Here is a 23,728-nt window from a genome sequence, read left to right as displayed (position 1 = left end):
AGATGGCGAATCAACATCAGAAGCAGCTTGGATGTGGTCAGGGGTTCTTTAAAAATTTTGTCTAATTGGCTTAATAATTGAGGCTTCCCTTCAACCTTTGTTTGCTTCTCTTTCATACTGAGTAGCCATTTTCTTCCCTTGTTCTAACCTGGTTCTTCTATTGTAAGAGTTTCTCATAAATCCCTCCCAGGTATTTTTGAGCGTAACATGTCTTTCATTTTAATATAGATGTGTTTTCTTAATGCAGCTTCTATTAGAGAGTTTCCGGTACTGCCGTTTCCCTGCGAACAACATTTTTCTCCGTGAGTTCGCTCTCCTCTGACTACAATCTCTCTTTTGCCCCTCGCTCTGTCTCTCTTTGATATGGCCTGGCTCGGCGCTATATTGTTCTTCTGCTCTCCTTTTAAAGTGATGGCGACTTTGAGCACCCCAGCTATTGTGGACAGTTAGTGGGAGGTCCATTATTTCAGGTACCCAAGTCATGCAACCACCATAAAATCCGCCTACCGTTAATAATGTTAGGATAGCAAACGAAATTTGAGTACCCTCTGTTGTGTATAAATGAAGACCTCTATTTGCAAAAGCATTTTTCTTAGAATTTCTGCAGTGTAACTTGAACGATAATAAAACATCTGAACCACTGCCTTTAGCGAGTCGTGTCCTCTCACTAGCAAAATACATGCTCAGGTTTGGAAGGCATTGTGTACTCCTGAAATTTGCCCGAACGTGTGTCTAATGTGCAGGCGGGATGAGAAGCAACAAATTTTATCTTCTGTCATCAAGTACTGTTACTTCGTTATTGTGAAAGAGTGCTACCAATACATGAACAAGACGCCATAGCAGTATCTACCTGTGAATAGCCTGTGACTTCTGCTGCTTTGATGTGCAGAATATGCCGCGTTAGAGAAATGTCTTCGGCTTACATTGAAGCACATCCTCCTACTGTAGCTCCGACAACACGCATAACAAAAATGGTTAAGGACAGCTATATTATATTGGTATGTGGCAGGCGTTCTTGTTTCCCATTTTTTAAGTTGCACTCGCTATACTGACGTGGTTCCTAGAGGGCCCGTAACGTGTGAGCCTCTTCTTACCCAATTTCGACGCTAATTTGCGTTCTTCTCTAGTGGTAATCATTCATATTTCTCCCATTTGTTACGCTTCGTAACATCTACGGGTGCGGAAAAATGTAAAAAGAGCACGCTAGTTCCTCCTAACGTTTTTCAAGCATTCTATAATTGAAACTCTCAGCTGTGGTATGTGAAAACATGGTTGTAGACACCAGCGCGTTTTCACTTGTACAAATGTTGTTTCTTATATACAATACACAAGGAGTGATTGTAATTAGGTCAGAAAAGCGTGCTCCATTTACTTATGTTCTCCGTTTACTTTATATAGCTAAGTTGCCTACAGGTTATAACCTTTTATGGAAGCTTACAATAACCACTGGAATTGCATTTTCACCTACGGGTATGAAAAATGAGTTGTGCGTAACCATCTACTGCATATTTAATCTACCCAATAACGATTGATCCTAAAGAAATGACATATAATTTTTTCACGATGCCGTCAGTCAGGGTGCGAATAGCTTTTATAGGAAATATGTATTATTAGACAGTTGTGTAAAGGCACTGTATGGGGCGTGAGATGCCTCTACCCTCTCCAACTACATTTGGCGCGTACCGTGCTTTATTAGCTATTTTACTGTGCTTGTAGTCTTAGTTGCAATTTACGTTTCGCACTATTTGCATTTCATGCAGCCAAGTCTTAAAAACGCTTACCACCGCTACGCTAATCCTTTACTTACAATCTGGAAACTCCCTACATTGAACAGCAGCTTTGGGCAAGGTATTATTTTATTGATAAGGTGCAGTATCTCGAAGAGTATAAAGCAATGACGGATGTAATAAATAGGAGGAGACTCCGGAAAAGTCAATCATGGGGCATCCCAAAACATGCACTGACATCTCACATCACATGGGAGTCTCGCGTTCTGTCTCCATTGGAAAGGAGCCCTGGAAGACGGTTTCGATCCCACACCATTGAGTTCAAGAGGTGAACGCCCTTACCCCTGAGTCACTAAGGTGAGGTTTTTGTGGAAAGGATCGACTGAAAAAAACAAAACAACGCTGCTCTTCGGCAAGTGGCATATATTGTTGCGCGTGGTCCCACTATTGTTTTGCCCATCTCCTTCCGTTCTATCTTATATGATTTTCTGTCACCTGCCTGGTCGATTAGCGTGCGCAAGCTAAGCCCTTCCTTCTGATAATATTTAAGCGAAAGGCTTGCTTTCCGGTGGCGTATGACCGCGGCTGACGTCAAGACACCGCTTGACAGGTGTATCTATCGCGTGAGTATTGACAACCCATGTCAGAAACGCCTGCCGGGTAACGCCTGTGCCATTAGTCAGCTGCTCGGGCAGTTTTTGGTCGGCTTTGCGTGTGACGAAACGAGACGGCATTCCTTGGTCGAGTTTGGAAAAACTTTTGTCTCGGACTTACTTTTTATATGAAAGTGTGTGATGGGATAAGAACCCACCAAGACATTTTCACTTCCAGTAACTCACGCTACTTCTCGGTCCCGCAAGCACTCACTTCGGCTTGTTTAAAACAGATGGTTAATTTCGTTCGAGATTGCATTTCACATATAGGGGTAGTGCAACAGACGATGTGGCCGCGTTGTTATATTATTGCAGCGTCTACTGGAGACAAAGAGAGAATACTTCGGCGTCGTATGCTGTTTTATTCAATCACAAAATATAACAAACAAAACTAGGTCAGACAGGGTCATCGGCTTGCATGTTGGCCAGAGAGTGACAAAGAAAAGAACGAAGTTCACGGCGGCCTCGTTTCTGCACTGACTCAGCGCATAGTTGGCACACGCGCATATGCACTTAGACGACACAGGGTCATATCGCATGCGATTGTACATTGGCGGGCACAAGTGCATTGGCAACAATTAAATAGACTTCGAGTTCACTGAATAATAGCTCTTTATTTGGCTGACATGCTCCCTGAAAATGTTCAGCAACTTCACGCAGGCGATAACAGCAATCGTTCTCAGCTGTCGTCGAATTACGAATGTACGTTTCACTCGTCAACGCTCAATTTGAAGGTTGCGAGGAAGTATCTAGATAAAAGGCACAAGATGACCAAAGCAAACGAGGATCATTTTGGAAACGAACAAACGAAGAGTACAAAATCGTTCCGTGCGCTACAACCATAGTGATAAGGCCACATGAAGAGGGCTGTTGAAAACGAACAAATAAAAATTTGAATTCGTTAGCGGCATTACTTTCCCCTCCTTTAAAAAGCATTGCCTTGATGTTTACAGAAAACACAGAGAAAGGTAAAAAAAACATTAGAAGCGAAAACAACTAGGGCCTGGAGCACACGTATTAATGCTTCAGGTGCCCAAAATGCGCGACACGATTTCTCGGCAAGTCCGGCTGTCGAGGATGATTCCGTAGTCATGTTTTTTGATTCGTCGAAGGATTTTTTTGTACAAAAGTACAAACGAAAGAACTTTTCACTCCGTTCGCGATGTTTTTGGCTTGTATTCTGCATCGTGCTGTCGCACAGTGTAGCGTCAGGCGACGGAGCGTTGCAAATCTTTAATGCGCAGCCGCGCAAGCCATCGGGCTTCCTCTGCGTCATGAAAGTAGGCAGCCAAGTCTCCGCTGTACTCGTCTGTCACATGCAGCGGCATTGCGTTGAGTGTGGTAGCGGGCTCCCCGCCCCCCTTGTTGTCTCTAGGACATGATTGCCACCGTACATGGCAATCATGTGGGGGATAAACGTATTCAGATGTTCTCTTATTCCGTTAGTATGTGGATGGCTTGCAGTGGCCTGCGAACGGTTTGTCTGGTTGTAGTTCAAGATGAATTATGTGAGCTTCACCGTAAATATTGTTATTTAGTCCGTAAAGGGTACTTCAGGGGCGCCATGTCGTAGGAGCACCCGTCCCAAGAGAAACTTAACCATCTCTCTTGCGGTAACATTAGGTGGGGTTACCGCTTCGGCGTAACTGGGAAGGTAGTCAGTGGTTACTATGATCCTCTTGTTGCCCCTTTATAAAGCCGGAAAAGGGCCGATGAGATCCATTACAATTTTTGGAAAGGGCATGGTCGGGGGCGGGTATCAATTTCAGTAGCCCAGTTATTCTCATTTGGGATTATGTGGAACGTCGGTGGTTAAACGCGACTAATACTACTTCTCATATATTTGACGTCATATGCGCCCAAACCTGATCTGACCGGCTGGAGGTTCATTATTGGACACTCGGAGGATTTCTTCTCTGAGGATTCTAGGAATGACAACGAGATGCGTAGCCCTACTGGGTGCGAAGCTCGTATTTACGAGGAGGCCATTTTATAAAGAGACAGACGATAACTAGCGTCTGAAGACAGCCGGAGAGGAAGCCGTCTTGCCCTCCAGGTATTCGAATAGATTTTTCAAGGGCGGTGTCGTCGTTTTATTTCGAGCGAGCGTCTATGAGGGCTCGGTATAAGCAGTCTGCGTCGGAATGTGTTCCTCCATACTTGTACGCCTCAGAAGTGTCCAATTCTTGAGGATGTAGGCTTCATCGAAATAGGCAGACGAAGGAGTCTTTCTGGTTCGCGAACCAGAAGAGCGCGTGGTTATCACTCATCACTTTGTACGGTGGACCGTGTAGATACGGACGGAACTTCAAAGTGTCCCAGATGATCGGGAGGCGCTATTTCTCGGTTGTAGAGCAATCGGCTTCGGCTTTCGACAGCGAATGGTCAGCGTACGCGATAGCCTTTTCCCGTCCGTCTGTTCTCTGAGCGAGAATGGCGCCTAAGCCTATGCTGCTTGCGTACGTGAAAAGTTCTGGCTAGGCGATTTCGTCAAAGTGTCCGAGCAATGGAGGTTACTGTAAGCGGCTCTTAAGAAGCCGAAAGCTTCCACATGCGACGCTTACCATTTAAAAGCTCGCCGGTGTTTGTAAGCTTCGTCAAACGGTTCACGATGGACGAAAAGTTGTTAACAAATCGCGGATAGTAGGCGCATAGTCTAAGAAATTGGCGCACAGCTTTTTTTGTCGGCATGCTATGCAAGGTCAGTAATCGCAACCGTTTTCTTCTAATGTGGGCGAACGCCGTCCTTGCTTGCTCCTCTTATACTTGGAAAGCGGCACTTTTCCACGTTTAGCGTTAGCACCGACAACTTTATGACATTCAGCACTATCTAAAGTCTCTTCCGGTTGCCTTCCAAGGTAGACAAGATGAAAGACGTCATCGAAGTATATCAAAGAAATCTGGCACTTCAAGCTGCAGCCAGCACAGTATGCATTTCTCGCCGGCACGTCGGTGGTGCGAAGCAGAGGGTAAGTGGGATCACCTTGAACTCATCGAGGCCACTGGTGTGATGAACGCGGTTTTCCCTCCATCCTTTTCTTCGATCTCTATAGGAAAGTAATAGCTCTTGAGGGCAATCAATGAGAAATACTTTGCGTTACAGAGCCGGTTTAGCGTGTAGTCGATGCAGAATGGGGGAGGGGTGAAATCCTTTATTGTTATGTTGTTAAAGCGGCGGTAATTGACACAGAAGCGAAGTGTCCCGTCTTCTTCTTCTGAACGACTGTCCGGTGTACACGTTACGTGGTAGTGACTAGTCCGTGCGCAACAATCTAATAGACTTTCGAATAGACTTCAATTTCACTGGTGGTAACGCCTTATTGGGCTGATTTTAACCGTCAGAAGAATTGAGCAACTTGACGAAGGCGATAGATACAGTCGTGCTAAGAAGTCCTCGAAATACCTAAGCGTTGCACTCGTCAGTGCTCAATTTACATATTGCGTAGAAGCACCTAGATAAAATGGCATAATATGGCCAGAGAATCCTTAACCTTGTGGAAGCGTTCGCGAGTGCACGGCCTTGTCCTACATATGTTTCTGCACATCTTACGCAAAAAACAAAATGATAGAGCCTCGTCTAGTGACAAGACAATTAAGAAAAGAAAAGGACTAAATCAATTCGTGCACTTCAACCACTGGGATAAGGCCACACGCTGGCGGCTGTCAAAAACATTTTCTGTAATTAAGCTTGTGGTTGAACCTGAAGTTACGCGAAGGCAATCTTTATAGATACGCTTCAAAGTAAGGACATGGCTTTTGCGCATACTATTTTACTGTACGGTTTCAGCTTTTTTTTATGCCATACGGGAATCATTTCACATATGAGTAACTCTTGCCTGTTGTCGTTGACTATTCTCATTCGGGTGTAGAAGAATTCTAGTGGTATAAAATTGTCTCCTCGTGGAACTCGGAGGCACGCCGCTGTTACTACGTACGAACGAACCTTCTGTCCAAGCAACTCGCTGTTGTCGTTCGTCTCTACTAACTACAGAGTTATCTGTCGTCTTCTTCCTTACTTCTTCATCTTTTTCTCCTTCATTCTTCTTTTTCTCTTTCTTCTTCTTCGTCTTCCACGGTGCCACGGAACACGGTGCCACGCCGACGGCCTGAAAACCTGTCGCAGTGTAGCTTGCGTTACAAAACAACAACTGAAGACTTGAATGGTTCGTGTCATTATAGAAAAATAATCATCACAGATATGCGAACAATGAATTTATTTATCCTTTGTAATTGTTTTCCACAGCTTTCATAGGGGGCATTTCCTGACTGTGGGAAAATTTGGTTCCCAGACGACCTTTGCGTCAAAAATCTAGATGCAGTTTCTGACGGCCTACTCATTCACTCATTTAATTAGGTGCTTGAGGTCCGTGGAAAGAGGGAGTATGCGAGAGGGTGTTAAGGCGTTAGCCTTATTACGCGTTCTCTCTTCGGGAGGCCGTAGCTTGCAGCTGACATTGCCGAACGCTAACTAGCCTTAGGGCTTCCTGACATTACGTTTCGCCGGCGCTGCAACTAGGGTCTCTCCTTTCACATGAGAGGGTGATATCTGAATCAGTCTGCCAAGATTTTTGCGTTAACTTTATCCCTAGGCCTCGCAGACGCGTTCATACGGCTCGGTTAAAGAGGGACTTTATATGCTGGCTGGTAGCTTACGCTACCACGTCATACCGATCCAGGTATCCGTGCGGCGCCTTTCATTTAGCACCTCCTGGAAAGCCCCACCACACGGCCTGTAGAAACAGACGTAGTAAAACGAATAATAAGCAAAGTTTAAAACAAAGGCTTTAGCCTTACTGCACTTTTGTGGTGCAAATTGCTGCAAAAATGTAATTGTAGTTGTAAATTTCAGCGAAATCTTACAGACGTGATAGAAAAGCCCACACTTCACTCCTCAGCTAAGCTGGTACACCAGTGAATGCCGTTTCTGCGCTGACGGCAGCCCAATGGCACTATCTACTATGCCTGCTTCGTAAAGGTGCGTAAAAATTCTGGCCATGCTGGTGTGATGGGATACTGGCTGCAGATATACTGTGATTCAGGGTATCTGGATACTTAACGCGAAAGCGTTAATGGCGTAGTTCATCGAAAATATGGCATAAAAAGTCGCGAGCATGGCGCTGGCAGGCTGTAGATGCCAGTTGACATGGCCGAGCACTAAGTGGACGTAGGGTTTCATGACATTACGTTGGTAGAAGCTGCCAAGTGAGGCCCCTCATTCGCATGGGAGGGTGATATCAGAAGCAGCCTGCTAAGGCCCTTGCGTTCATGCTACTCCTAGGCGACGCAGGCACGTCCATACGGCTTGGTTACTGCGGGGCTTAATACGTTGGCCGATACCCTACGTTACCGCCTGATACACGTAAACGCGTTCCCCAGAACGAGACGGAAAAACAACTGTTCTTAAACTTCTTTTTGTGACTCAGAAGACAAAGAAACTGCATACGAATTCGATAAAATATAATACAGGCAACGCAATATTTAAACGTGTAGTACAAATATCCAAGTTCGTGTTCTCAGTAATCGTCAATATACAGCACAATATGTATTCGAATATTCGAATATCAAACACATCAGGATGTGAAATCGGTTTTTGAAAATAAGTCCATAATATATAAGTGGAACAAAATGGAGATAAGAAAAAGTGTTTGTGCAACAAAGTGTTTATAATCATTGCAAATTGAGCAATTGTGAGGCACCTATTGGAAAACAAGGGGCAAAATAACGCACTTCTTATCGATGTCTTGAAAATCTAAAAAAAAAGACAATCTCAGTTCTTTCATCGGACTGGGAAGACATCTGAAAAAAGCACGAAACTTCACATCCTAGAATTGTCACCAACTATTTTCATAACCAAAGTCGTCCCCTCAGAATCAGTACTGACATCCCAACTTCTGCCATGAATGAATAATTACATAGCAGCTTGAAAGGCCACATACTCGGCGGGCTTCATAGCATTTAATGTATAAAGTATTGCCTGAATTTTATATCAGGTAGAAGCTGCACATTTCGGAACCAAAAAAAAATAAATGGCTGTCAAGCGGCCCATCGTATATGGAGGCGGGAAGACTGGCACGTGGCAATTTTCCCGTTATTGTCAAAATGAGGCCTGAGGTCAGATTTGCTAGTCTCTCAACGTACGGTTAAAGCTGAGGCTATTTTCTTGCCTCGCTTAATCAGGTCATGGCGAACACTATACTCACCGCTGAGGCAAAATAAGAGACCATTTCTTCGCTTTTTGCTGCATACAATCTTGTCCTTCCTCGTTTTTCCTTAAGAAGTATAAGACAGCTTTCATTGAGCAGAGAAGACAGACGTTTAATTGGAAATTCCACGCCGGTCGTGCTGCAGCAAGTGGGCATGCCCAGGCCTATTGAAAAAGCACAATTGAACTGTGAAATACATCTTACGACTGGCGCAAGAGCCTGCTTCTTTTATTTTTGTTGGCTCGCTAGCGCTCCTTTTCTCTCAAGAAAATAATGAATTTCGTTTCCTTACCAGCAAGCAGCATTACGTAAGGCGAAACGAAAATTGGCCGCGAGTATGTCGAGGACGTATTGTACGCACAAATCTGAACCCAAACCGAAGCAGCCTTTATTGTACCTTTTGCACCTTCTCAGCATTGCCAAAAGCTCATTTTAGCTTATGTCGTGCTGGACAGGAAGTGGCAGTGTTTCGACTCTAATCTTTGAAGTGTAACTGCCCTTACTTCCGAAAGTCGACACGGATGTAGGCTCGAATGCTAAAGATGTTCGCCTATTTAAATTACTTGGCCACATGACACATGTGCGTGCTAGGTCTATAGATGCTTTGAAAGCTAGCGTTTCCATGCATATTTCTCGTTGTTCAGTATTTTGATTTCTTGCTGTCATCACAGAAAGCTAGCCACAAAAGCCGCTGCCTCAGGTAATCGCCATTTAAAGCATGTTTGTTTTAAAAATTTAGAACTGAATTTAGTTGCTAGGAATCTCAGAACCATATTTCATATTTGCGTAGTAAATAATGTAACGCTGAAAACTGTTGCGATGTTCGCAAACAGCCTCAAAATCACATTTAGTATTTGTACAGATTACCGCGCAACTTGTTTTGTATTTAACTACTGCAATAAAGAAAACTATTCCTGAACAAAATAGTAAGAGTTCATATTAAACCACCAACCCTGAGACACAATGACTAAGATTAAGGAAAGAGACAGCTGCTATTTCCTAAGGTATAGTCTACAAGCCTGCAACACATATCGCTACTAGCAAGAAAACAAAATTTAAGTGATCTGCCTACCAGAAAGTAGCACGAATAGATGTTTGCATCTAAGGAGTGCAAAAATTAGCGAAGTGTCAGAACACGAAATGAATGCGAGGACCGCACATTCCGCAAAACATTTTGTCAGAAACTGGAAAACTAGCCATTTCTGTAGTTTCTAGGTTGCTGTAATCTTTTGTCGCAGAAGTGAAGTTTTCTTTTGCTAATGGCAAGCCCTTACATCACTTTTTGCAGATCAAATTATAAAGTAGAGAAGTTCTTAACCAAAAATATTTTTCAGATTAAGAGCGAACTAGTTCTAATAAATATTTAAAAGTGAGTGAAAAGGCCCGGGTCACGTTGGTCATCTGATAACAATAGCTCGAAGTATGCCGTCACATTGCGAGGCTGCCTGGAAAATTACGTGTCTCAGAAGCACCAACGGATAGTATCGTGTTCAGGGTGCCATAAACCAGCTAAAATCACTGCCACTGTAAATACATAGCCCTCAAAAAGCGCCCACACCTAAGTGCACTTTGGGTAAGTTTGTTTGTTTTCTTTGTTTGAATCATTTTTTTTAACGGGCGTAAAATGTATAACAGGCAAAGGCAAAGTAGTGAATGAAATTTGGCAGCATAGTAAAAGCTTCGTGGCCTGCTGCTCACAGTGCGCAAAATATATTAAGTAGGTCGAAAGAGAAGCTTATTCAGTACAGTAATTGTGCGCAAACGTTATCCTCCCGTGAAGTTATTGGCAATTATTCACTGTAATTCTTTGTAGCTAGTACTAAAAGCCATAGGGAAGCCATTCGCATCCTGACACTGCCTTCTTTTGCCTTAAACTGATTTTTTTCTTTGTCAGCTGAAAACTTAGGCAACGGGGTTTGTTTTCTTCATTTCTTATGGTAGAGCATCCGCCTCGCATTCAGGAGGCACCAGATACGATCACCGGTACCCCCGGGTACAATCGGTTTTCAATCAGAACAAGCTTTGCCTCGGACTGGGCTCGACTCATTGGGGTAAAATGCTTGGAAACAGGTCATGCACCAAAAAATTTTTCTTACACACACACACACACACACACACACACACACACACACACACACACACACACACACACACACACACACGCACACACACACACACACACACACACACACACACACACACACACACACACACACACACGCACACACACACACACACACACACACACACACACGCGCGCGCGCGCACACACGCACGCACGCACATACATACATACATACATACATACATACACACGTACGTACGTACGTACGTACATACATACATACATACATACATACATACATACATACATACATACATACATACATACATACATACATACATACATACATACATACATACATACATACATACATACATACATACATACATACATACATACATACATACTTTCTTTCTTCCGTCCTCCTTTCATGTTTTATCATGCCTACGATATCAAGAAATTCCTAAGCCCTGCTAACACTCATAAGAAAACACCCTTTTGGTTAACATTACAGGTTATGGACACTTACCAGGAGATATATACAGATTCTACGACTCACTGTGATTCTGTCGACATCAGGAATAATGATAAAACAAATAGTACAAACATTTTTACTCTTCAGACCTTGATATATTCAGCGATTTGATATCCGGTACAGATAAACTTTATTTGTCTTTTATCACAAATCTCATGGCATAGTAGGCGGCTAAAATTGCGTCTCATTGGCTTCTGTCGTGCCATAAAGGACTATTACAAGCCGTGTCACTGCAAGCATGGCATCACTAAGCATTGACCTATCAGAGAGCAGCCTGATACGCAAATTTAAACAATGGGAGACTGGCATTAAACACATCAGTTATAAACTTCATGTCATGTATATGCTGATTTCATCTATGCCATGCAGACCCATATAAAACGCACAATATGCTTGATATTCTTCTATGGATATATATCAGAGTTAGTAATAATAAATCAGAGGGAGTGTCTACAAATAGACAAAACAATGTCTACAAAATGATAGTACACGTAGGGGAATTTGCCTGAAGGCCCCAACTGGTCATTTTTCCTTTTACATAGTTTCTATTGCTCGTTGTCATATCTCTAAAGAAACTTCTCTTTTCAGTGAGCACATGTACGTTGAGATGTATTTACGGTGGTATTAGAAACTTTTCCAACTTGACATCTCCGTAGATATATTGGCATCAACAGTTTGTGACTGATTATACTTCTTTTGTAAAGCGAAATGGGACTTTAATTAGTATGTTCAAATATAGGCTGGCGAAATGTTCAAAAATAAAGGTCCAGAGGAAAAGGTAACGACGCAAAAAACAAACAAACGGAAACTAAAAAGTTCAAAACGGTCGGATCCCATGAAAAACTATGTATGGTCCAAACTCACATAACTTCGCCCAGGTATGACACCAATATTGACGACTACCTATCTTGCTACCGAATTAGTGCTTCCCTAAAACAAAATTTTGTCCCGAAAGGTATGGTTTATTAGAAAGCAGCCTTGTGCTAAATTGTTAGCTGAGCGTACTGTTTACTGATCCTTCAGGGTTACGGGAGGAGCGTCAGTAGAACATAATTTCACTTTTATAAACAGCCAATTACTTGACATGCTTTCCTTAGTTCACTAAATCATGAGTAGCCACCGCGTCTACGCATCAGGCTTGCCTACTGTTGACAATGCACCAGCCGATAACGTTCAGCAAGCAAAGGATTAGAAAAGGAAATATTCATATAATATGAAAGCATTTAAAAAGCTACAGCTAAGAGCATCTCAATGTTTTTAAATCAAAAGCTACCGGCCCTAAAGATCGCCTGTGGTGTTGAACTCACACACCTTACGACATTCTTACGGCATGCAAACGAAACATCTGTCAGAAGGCAATCAATACAAAGGATTTGGAGATGTTGACAGCTCGTACTATTCGCACCAGCAATCTGTGACATTTAATACAATGCTTATTCCCCGCCACCTACTCTTCATTGCGGACCCCAGGAGCGAGATTAGCAACTATATAATTTATAGAGGTACGAGGTGAGGTCGTTTAAAATTTTTCATCAACTAATTTTTTCTTGCAGATATCACGATGTGCATGGGAAAGATCCCCAGGTGGTCCAAATTACTCAGCAGCCCTATCTACAGCATTTCCTTCTCTCTTTTTTATTTCATTTTTACCTTCCCCCTTTCTCTTACGGCGTGGTTTAGGTGTCTACAGAACAAATTATACAGATACTGTGCCTCTCCTTTCCTGTGAAGCTATTATTGTTATTATGATTATTAAAATCGAGGAAGAAAAGGGTATGCTGGGCTGCTTCAACGCTGACTTCATGTTACTCCTCTGAAAAACGTCACTGTCCACGCGTCAGCTTACGAGGTCTACACCGCATGAGATGCATGCATGATTAGGCTTGGCCAGGTACTGAGGCCAGGTCTAATTCATACACTGCCCCGCTAGAGGAGATAGTTTCGGTGCCATCTCACGCCGCATCGCTAGATCTGCAACCGGCAACTGAATCTTGGCCTCGCTTCTAATTTCTAGCTCCCGGTTTATCGGCAGCGGCGTGCACCTCACAATTAGCTAAAGCCCGTAATTGAGCTGCCCTCTGGTTGGAACACTCCAATGCCTACCCAATCTACACGCCGATTGGACTTCATACAGCATGAGGAGCCAAGCTCTCCATAGGACTTATCAGCACCACAACCCGTGGCAGAAATCCCCTGCGCCTCTCACGAGCGTCGTTTGGAAAACAATTAACCGAATTGAAATTGTGCAAGTGATGGCTCTCAAGGAAAGTGTTCCTGTCCAATAGCCGAAACCTCGGTTTAACCTACGCTGGGATATATATTCCATAAGGCGAGCATGACATACAATCCTCACAGATGTACCAAAAAGGGACTCTTTTGGCTAAAGAAGTAGGCAAGGAGTGAAGGAAAGGTTTTTGCCCTACGAATTTCTGAGCCTAGAATGTGTGATCGTCTGGCCTGAGCTTGCAAATAAAACGCATCAGCAGGAAAAACTACAATGTAGTGTGGCTGATGAATCACCATCTAAAATCGGTTTGATGCTGTCATGCATTTTTTGAAAGGGGACAGGAACACTACAGGGACCGATGAATACAGTTATAGGGGAGCAGTTATAACAAACTTTTCACAAGGAGGGGAAAGGTCAGAGAAACAGACTAATGGCAGATCAAGTGATTCGCACCTGCAAGTACAATATCTAAAAAAAAAAGATCCAAGGGGAGCTGTAAAGTTCAAAGTGAATAGAAGAAAACGTGTTTGAAAGACACTTCAAGCTTATCCTACTGTGGAGTGGTATAGAGAGCACACGTGCTGTGAACAAAACTCCCAATTAACGCAATATGCGAATGTTTTCCCGGCTAGTTATGGTGCAGATTGAATACATTTGAAGGATTATAATGTTTCTTTCGAAGTATTTATCCCTATTGGTTCAAGTGTTCTAAATTTATGGATCGGATATCCCTGCATATAACATCTGCCCATAGAAGATTTATTTTAATTGGAGAATAAAGAATTTCATTTTTTCGAATTCATGCTCTTTGTGGTCCAAATGCTGAGAAACTGCTTTCTGGATATTTTTGTCTGTGTCTGCCCTATGAATATTTACCCTTATGTTCATTGATTGCCATGTATCCTTAAAGTATAGTTTATACTTTTTTCTTCTGGTGCAGCTCTATATTTTTTATCATGCTAATCACTGGTACCAGGCTCTGACATTCCTACCGAAGAAACATTCCTTCCTTCTTTGCCTTGCTTCTTTCCCCTCCCTTGCTCATCTTGTTCTGAACCTAAGCCTATTAACCCCTGCTAGTGACGACTGCGTTGCCCAGACGAAGACATGTCTACTTGTCGAAAAGCTGGTTTCGCTTGCAAACAGCGGCTTCCTATCAACTCTTCTTCTGTGCTCTTTTATACTAGGCTGCACTTTGCCGATTTGCTCTACAATGCATGTCTGCAAAGCATTACTTCTTTCAAGCGGTAATCATGTGAACGCTGTGAGTTTCACAGAAATCGAACTTGTATTTTTTCCTTCTGCTTAGCTTAATAGGCAGTCAGCAGTTTACTTTTTTGACTATGGCCTTAAACAGTTAAATAAACAGCTCGAGATAAAAAGCCATAGAAAGCAAGAAAATTTCCTATCACAGGTGCTTTTTTTTTGTATATCCTTCGCGTAACCCTTTCATTTGACAAAATAGAACACGAGATAATTTAAATATACCACGTGGCAGCATGTTCTGTGCGTCAAAATTTACTGCAGTTACAGTGCTCTCATTCATGACTTCATCAAGGGTTACCAGCGTCATGCCTTCTGCACCACTCATCATGCTTTACATTGCTGCTATTTATCAGAAAACTACTAGTGGCTGCCGAACAGGCGCATTTCCAGCCCTCAACTGTACACAAAAGGAGCATTGGTAAAGCCTAAATGCAAAACAGCGAATGCTGTTGATTTCTATTTTTGTCATGTACTGTACATACCCACTTAGCTTCTCCGTTATGGACTTCATTCGCACACTTTTATCAGCAACAGCCTTGCCCCCTAACACCTTTTTTGAAAAAAGCTGCCCATATTCCCTCCATATTGTTAACAAACCAGGTTATAATTCCTAAAGTTTGCGGAAATATATTGCATTATTTAATTAGGTATTCCATTTATCGCTATGCATTCTATAAGAACTTTCCTGTTTGCATATGTACAGATGAGCTCAATAGTGTACATGTCAAGCATCGCTGATGCCAAACCACTCCATGAAGCCACCATGTTGAAGCTGCATGCATTCAAGTACTAGGCATCTCCAATGCTTCATTCCAGAATTAAAACATATTTCCTTAAATTCACATGAGCACGTCACGGAAAAATGTTATGGCTTCACACAGAATGAAATTGCAAGGGTTTTATTCAGTACTTGAAGAAATTTCAGACTTTCCCAATGAAATGTACCAATGAACAATGCACCTTGGCTAGGAAACAAGAGCACCAAATAGAGCGCGCTCTAATAAGCAGCACAAATTATTCAGTTCCTTGGTATACGCAGGTTGGACCGCCAGCAACATCCCAATAAAGCAACAATGCCCTCTTTTGTGTCGAACACTCGAAACAGCTGCTGCAGCTGCATAAAGAGAAATAGCCCTTCAGATTCTTCAGTGCTGGTCACAAAGCTCACATTGCATGGTGTTGCGGGGTTTCCTTCCGGTCCGGAGGGTATCGGTATCGGATCGGTATTTTCATGGATCTTGTTTATTATTGCATTCGTCCCACTGCCAGGACACTTAAAATGAAATCCCTGAAATTTGGTTTTTGCAATACCCGTATCATATACCGATGCGCAGCGACCACAGAGATATGATGATCACTCAGGAGGCTGCTCTGAAATCAACCTCGGATATTGCCTATATATTGGGTATTCAAAAGTGCCAGTCATCTAGGAGGAAAAACGCGAACCGCTACTCCGTCTTTTCAGGCGCTTCGATACAAACTCGATCCCAGCTCTGCATTGTAGCGCGGTTTAGCAAACGAATCGCAGCTCTCCCTCCGGCATGCAATGCTGGTGCCACCGTGTATGCCGCGAGAACAAAAGAAGTAATAGGCGAACAAGGAAGAAATATGCTTTTACCGCCGATTTCACGCGACAGGCTAGACAACAAACGCGGTATATACAAAAAGGGCTACAGTCGTCCGTCCGAACAACGCTGCCTGCCTGTTCCATTTCCATTTCTCCATTTCCAACCTCCATTTTTTCTGCTGCCATCGTGCGTAACCGTGTCATATATGAAATTCCTTTGTACTTTAAGTCTGGTCATTTTATGTTCGCCTCAAGGTGCCTATGATTCGCGATAATGCATGCTCTCGTACCCACCCTTGCCTACCACGGCTGCTCGAGAAAAACAAGAGCAAAAAAGCAACTTGTTTCAGACCGCTTCACGTATGCCTCATCTAATCAGATGTAAGTAACAGTTCTTTAATAAAAAAACAACGCAGCCTTTGCGTCGTGCTCCGCCTTTTTAGGCGCTCTTCATGTCTGTTAGGCGACCATTTATGCGACTTAAACTTGCGATAAGAGCCAATTCAGCGACATTTTATATATAAGGGAACTTTATCCATGTATATTGTGTTTATGCTTCTGCTTTACCACGAGAAAAAGCTGCGAGCGAACAATCAAGTTCCGAGTGAGTTTTGCAGTTTGAATGTCTACATGTGTAATATGCGTATTTCGAAACGGGTGCTCTTCGAGTCGTACTATTGCTGAAATCCTTTGTACCAATTTCACGCTTACTGCGCGAGGTATTTCTCTCGCCATGAGAGCGGTACAATATTGTAATTGTGCCAATAATGTTCTCTTTTATAGCTGCTAAATTATTTTGCACTTGGTTTTCAGGTCTCCTATCACGGGTTTACGCGATACTTGTCGTCCCCAGGAGAAGGACAATTGCCATCAAACGGGATAAAGCACCTTTCGTCAAGTCACTATGCACTGGCATGTGCGCTCAAAGAATATAAAGAAATGAAGCATGAGTTGCCAGCCGCAAAAGCATCATTTGTGGCGACGCGTTAGCCACAGTGGTTGCGTTTGCGTGCGCGAAACTTTAAAGAAAGGCTCCCAGTGTTAGCATACATTTGCGTCTAAGAAACATAAAGCCGCGAGAGGCATAAAAATCAGCCCTACCACAAGCGTCTACAGGTGATTGAAATGAGGAGCAGGAAGCAGAAATTTAAAATGAAGCCTGTGTCGAAGACGAGCAGCTGTCACTTCAAAGAGAGCAGAGCTGCCTTTCAAAATCGCCACAATTAATAGAGAAACAGGGCCAAAAAATTGCAGAATCTCAAGTCGCACCGTTCCTCTCCAAGGGACGAATTACAGCAAGAAGATGTACTATCGGAAACAAAAGTCTGTGGACCACGGAAACATTAACCAAAGAGCATAACTTGTGTAGCGTCTAGGGATATCAGAGAATACTTGTAGACGTGAAAGTAAGACTTCTGTCGCGTATGCCAGAGAATTAAGATGACAATGCCTTTACATTGCAGTTCTAGTCCAAAATCGCCAGCTGTGCGGTTCAGAGACTTTTGTCCCTACCTATATATTGCACGTTTTAGGATGACAGCTAACGGCAGCTCTAAGCAGAAAGATCGCGAATATTAGCGTCTTCTGTTTAAACCATTTTAAGGGCTTACGTGACGGTTTCATGCGTAAACAAGAATACATGGTCTCCTGATTAGGATAACTTTGTGGCGCTGATGAAATGTATCCACCCTGATTGGTTTCTCTCCGTGCGCGTAGACACAAGAATGCTTTGAACGGGAGCAGTAGGCACTGCAATGTTGCCTACCGGACGGATAATTGTGCGCGCAAACATAAGCCGCCAATGTTGCTTCAGTTAGCCTTGGAAGCACAATAAGGTCGGCGCTCTAAAATATTTTGTGGCTAAATAAAATCATTTTGGAAGTAGTTGCTACTTCGATGATAATGAAAAGTGAAGTGAGGAAGTCGCAGTTGTCGGGTTGTGAGCATATTCGAAATGTTATCAGAAAAACCAGTAGGAGAACGTGGCCACTGGGTAAAGCTCCTGAATTACACAATCGGAGTACGCAAACAATGCTGTCACTGCGAATCGGTGAGAGTTTGTGTTTGGCTGGTTAAAAATAGTTCACTGTACGACATCTTGAGATTCCTTCGCTAAGGTCAGGGTTTTCTAGAAAATAATGAAAAGATGGGAAAAACGTCCATTCACACGAAAACGGGACCAGGAATTCAACCGCTACTTTGGTTTTTAGTGAGGTGCTGAATACCAATGAAAACAAGTGCGTAAAGATTATTATTTCTTATTATGAAACTGAGCAGAAAATAGTGTTTAGTGAACATCATATTTATCATACTTTAATTTGGAATAATTTCGAGCCTCTACCAACAAAGATATTAACTATTCTGCTGGACATAGTTTTGGCAGCCCACCAGCGTATGAATGCTGAAAAGGCCGGCCATTGACCGCAGTGAAACAAATCCTCTTTGAGTTCTACTTGACGAATTTAAAACTTTTTCGAACCCGTTACTATTTCGATTTTTCATTGACTTACTTAGCTGCAGCTTTTCCTGTTTGCGTCCTATATGGCCTCTTGCTCTGGAATAACGATCTATGAATTTTGCCCGAAACAAGAAGCACTAGTAACTGGATTCCTATTTTTCCGGTTACTTCGTGTGAATAGGTACCTCTGTTGATGTATCAAACACCTCTTTATCAAAGTAACGGGCGAGCGGTAGGGAAGCACTAGAACTCGACAGTATCCCATATTTCTCCAGCACATTAATAAATTCTAAAATCCTCCTCTGAGGCAATATGGCGCACACAATGGCAGAACACCACCCTAATGAAATATTTACACGAGATGGTAAATGAAGGCAGAAACGAAACCTGGAATTTGTTTCGAAATTTCAAGGTGTTGTTTACTATTGACAAATTCCGCTGAAGTAACACTCACGTACATATACAAGAATATACTTGTTCGCCAAAAGTCCTTTTTTACCATTACTGTGTGGTTAAGGAGTTGTGAGTGTCGTTTGACCTGCTCATACGATACGTATTGGGGAGTGTCTATTCATTGCTAAAGTTCATGGCTATTCATGGCTATTCATGGCTGTGGTATGAGACGGTAAACAGCCATTGGATACTGCAACGCACTGCGACGAAAACACCCCTTTCGATGAAGAACATATTTTAGGATATGCTGTCCCAATCCTTGTAGAGTGCACTTGGATAATTGAAGTTTCAGAAACTGGATAGTTTCCTGGGGATACACTTTACGTTTTCAGCACAGTGCTAGCCTTTCCTTAAGATTTCTTTTTGGGAGATGCAGCTCTCTTCAGAGAGCAAACCCTGATTAAAAAAAACGGTAAGGTTCTTTCTCAGGCCGACGAAATGCAAAATACTCACAGCTTGAAAGAGTTCAAAGCTCAAAGATGGGTTCAAAGAATGAACTGCGATGCATCTGAGGCCTAGCCAACGCTAATTGATGATAGTTCTAGTCGGTATCCATCTTCAAATCAAACTTTCGACGCATTGGTGCGTCAGGTGATACTGCCTAGTCGGGAAAATAGCAACCTCCTGTAGCTATGCGTCAACAAATATTTTAATATGAATAAAATTTCCCGAGCTCAGTTAGGTTTCGTTTGCGGTTAGCGTTACTTTCAGTAAGTTGTTTAATAAAAAGTGCAGCATAATGGGGGCGAACATGATAGCTAGTTCATCTTTTATGCAGGACTCCAGGATAAAAGCGCCACCCAAACGTTACCAGACTAAGGCCTTTTAAAGAAGTACAAATGATGATGACGATAATGGTGATGAGGACCAGAAACTTTCATGAATAGCTGAAAAGCAATATGAGGATTGGTACTGAAAGGAGGGGGAAACTGAGAGACGTTCGGAAGAAGCACAAAGAAACATTGATGATCAGCCACTTCCTTGATTTGTTATTTTGTATATAGGTTTGGGTTTTACAGTTTAATGTCCCGAATTGACTCAGATTGGGAGAGATGACCTAGTTCTGGAGTCCAGAAATTTCGATTAACTAGAATTCTTTAACGTGCACTAACTTCGCACAGAATACGGACACTATTCCCTTTCGCCTCCATCGGAACGCAGCTGCCCACGGTTGGGTTCGAACCTGGGTATTCCAGCATGGTATTCGGGCACCTTAACTATTGCACCACCACAGCCGGGCGCTACTTTCTATATAATTCATTTGAATAGACGCCTTGCGGCAGTGTTTGCAAATGTGTATGGTACAGTTGCACAACATCCAAAAATGCGAATTAATAAACAAAGAATGAACAACACAAGCCAAATGCAAATTACGCTAGCATTAAATAAATGTGTAATAAAATCAGTTAAGTGAGGTATAATATGTAATGAGATGAAAATAATTCTAGCGTCTAAAAGAACACAGAGAGTAAGTGATTCTGAAGATGTTCATATTGTATCGGGCATGCGCTGTCTGCCTTATCGTGTCAGCGCAGTCTTATCAGTGCTACCGCAAACTGTACGCTTAGCACTGCTACTGCCCCGCCTCCCTCCATCGCCTATAAAAGGGCGTGCTAATAAACCCTTCTGGTTCTTCTTGTTCCTGCAACCATGTAGTTGCCTCTATCCTTAGTGCGACATACATCGCGATACATGGTGTCAGAAGTGGGATCCTGCGACAGCTATGGAACTTCTAAAGGCCCCGCCACCTTTGCAACTGACCGGCAACCTCTCTGAGAATTGGAAACGCTTCAAGCAGAAATTCGACCTGTTCCTGCAGGCGACCGCAACGAAGGAGCAACCTCGCAGCGATTCTGCAAAAGCCGCACTCCTGCTGAGCATAGCCGGCGATGAAGCGCTCGACGTGTTCAACACGTTCAAGTTCGAGGCAGCCGAAAGCAAGGACGATTACGCAGCGCTGGTTGGAAAACTTGAGACCTACTGTGCCGAGGTGAGCAACGAAGTTCACGAACGTTATGTGTTTCGCTCCAGGAAGCAGGCAGATGGAGGACCTTTTGAAAAGTTTGTCCGGGGTTATCTGGTTCACGCTCGGACGAACCGCTGTCGTCGTCACTAGTGTCTGCTGCACACTTCTCACGGGTTTGCAGAAGATGCCGCCTGTTGCTCCTAAACACCCGATGGTATCTGGTGAAAACCCCAATTTGCGTCCAAACAGCTGAAATAGGCTGCGCCGGCCAATTCCCCTTCCATGTCCTCACGTTTTGGGAGCTGGTAGTGCTGCCGTTTTACGTGCTCGTTTATTTTCCTTGGGTCCATGCAAACCCTAAGTTTACCATCCCTTTTCTTAACCAAAACCAATGGGCTTACCCAGTCTGTCGGGCCATCCTGTTTGACGATGACGCCTGCACGCTCCATTCTACGCAGCTCCTCCCGAAGTGGTTGTCGCAGGGACAGGGGAACCCGTCGGGCTGGTTGAACAACTGGAATCGCAGATGGTTGCATGACCATGCTGTACGGGGACCTCAAAAAGCAAGCCGCGCAATGTAATTTCTGAGATCAGCGTGATTCGCTAATCAGGGATCAGATCGTGTTTGGCACGAATAACTCAAAGCTGCGCGGGAAAATGCTTCGAGAGAAGTCTTTAACCTTGCTGAAAGCTGAAGAATTCTGCAAGGTAGCAGAGTCTCTCGCACAACGAAACGAGGTCTGGAAAGCCACGGACGACCTGGTCGATGCTGTGTCAAGGCACGCGCCACCATCGCGAAGCAAAAGTGATGATGACTGCAGGAAGCAGTACCGTTGCAAAAAGTGCAACCGACGGCACAGACCCAGACAGTGCCCAGCCTACGGGAAAAAGTGCCATGAATGTCGTAAACTTAACCACTTCGCGGTTTGCTGTGAAGGAATGTCTAAAGTTGTAGAAGTCAGTAAAGACAGCAGCGGTGACGACTTTGTCATTCTAGAAGTAACTACTGAAAGAGGAAGCAGCAAAGACTGGGTAGTGGAAGCACAAGTTGCCGGAAGAAATATTTGCTTCAAAGTAGACACCGGGTCCCAGGCCAGTCTGCTACCATTCTCTATGTACCGCAAGACTAGGGAGTCGCAGCAGTTAACGTCCACAAGTGCGGTGCTGAGAGCTTACACGGGGGGTGTCATAACTCACTTCGGAACAACGACACAGGAAGTAACTATCGGTAACGCTTCCGCCACCGTGAAGTTCTTTGTTGTAAAGAACGGCCGTCAAGCCATTCTGGGACTAGATGCAAGCGAAGCTCTGGGACGTGTCCATCGCACGGTGGCTACTGTAAATGCTTCGGAGTACCAAGCGCTCAAGGATTTCAAAAATGTCTTTCAGGGACTACAGAAATGCAAAGAAAGAGCCCGTCGTCTTGTTTTTTGGCCCGGCCTCAGCAGTGACATCAGTGTATTGATCAAGGGTTGCCCGACTTGTCGCGAATTTGCTTACAAGCAAGCGCAAGAACCACTACTGATGCGCCCAGTCCCTCGATGTGCGTGGTATCGCGTTGGTGTTGATATTTTTTCTTTTGGGGGAAGCTCGTACATCCTGGCGTTTGACGCGTTTTCTAACTTTCCAGAAGTCGAGAAACTTGTGGACACTACTGCGAGTACTGCAATCGCTGCACTCAGTGCCATGTTCGCGAGGTATGGCGTACCGCTTGAAGTGTGCACCGATAACGGGCCACAATTTGCCAGTCACGAGTTCGCAGCCTTTGCAAGAACATACGATTTCGCTCACGTCACATCCAGCCCCCGCTACCCGCAATCCAACGGACTTGCAGAGAAAGGTGTTCAGGTGGTAAAGCGGATCATGAAGAAATGTGAACATTCACAGGAAGTCTTCTGGCTAGGTCTGCTGGCCTACCGCTGTACGCCACTAGAGGACGGCCGATCACCTGAAGAACTTCTTCAGGGCAAGTGCTTGAGAGCTAATCTTCCAGATTTTGGCGCTGTGCAGACAACTGTGATCAAGAAGCACCATCAGAAGAGTGGCGGAAAGCCTCTGCCACCTTTAGCTGAAGGTTCTGTCGTGAGGATCCAGGACAAGACATGGTCAAAGAAAGGTACTGTCGTTGGCACTGCGGCTCCCAGGTCCTACAAAGTGCAAACAGAGGATCATCGGGTGTTTAGGCGCAACAGGCGGCATCTTCTGCAAACCCGTGAGAAGTGTGCAGCAGACACTAGTGACGACGACAGCGGTTCGTCCGAGCGTGAACCAGATAACCCCGGACAATCTGCTCGAAATATCTCGCCTGGTGCCACAATACGAACATCTGCTGACTCTCCTCGGCAACAGTCCGCCACCGACAGCCCGGTGCTCGGAGGCTCTGGAAACCATATTCCACTAGCTTTGCCTGGACCGACACCAATTCCAAGGAGGTCGGCACGTACAGTGAAGCCACCGCAACGTCTTCAGTACGACGCTGCTTTTAATCAAATAGCTTGAACATTTGTTGTTTTCATTACCCCTCGGAGGATGTATCGGGCATGCGCTGTCTGCCTTATCGTGTCAGCGCAGTCTTATCAGCGCTACCGCAAACTGTACGCTTAGCACT

At 43.9% G+C, this 23,728-nt stretch overlaps 1 protein-coding gene across 1 annotated transcript; it reads left to right on the top strand.

Annotated features, from left to right (window-relative positions):
* The first annotated feature begins 20,698 nt into the window (after positions 1–20,698).
* LOC146173828 (uncharacterized) lies at positions 20,699–21,686 on the top strand. The gene has a single exon (XM_084583549.1). It carries the CDS (start codon positions 20,878–20,880, stop codon positions 21,268–21,270), a length of 393 nt encoding a protein of 130 aa, XP_084439675.1. The 5' UTR covers positions 20,699–20,877; the 3' UTR covers positions 21,271–21,686.
* Positions 21,687–23,728: the final 2,042 nt, after the last annotated feature.

The sequence above is a fragment of the Amblyomma maculatum genome, chromosome 11 (assembly GCF_055883805.1).
Source record: "Amblyomma maculatum isolate TAMU_Amacu chromosome 11, ASM5588380v1, whole genome shotgun sequence".
NCBI lineage: Eukaryota > Metazoa > Arthropoda > Arachnida > Ixodida > Ixodidae > Amblyomma > Amblyomma maculatum.
Note: the sequence above shows the minus strand (reverse complement) of the source record. Positions and strands in the feature narration are given on the sequence as shown.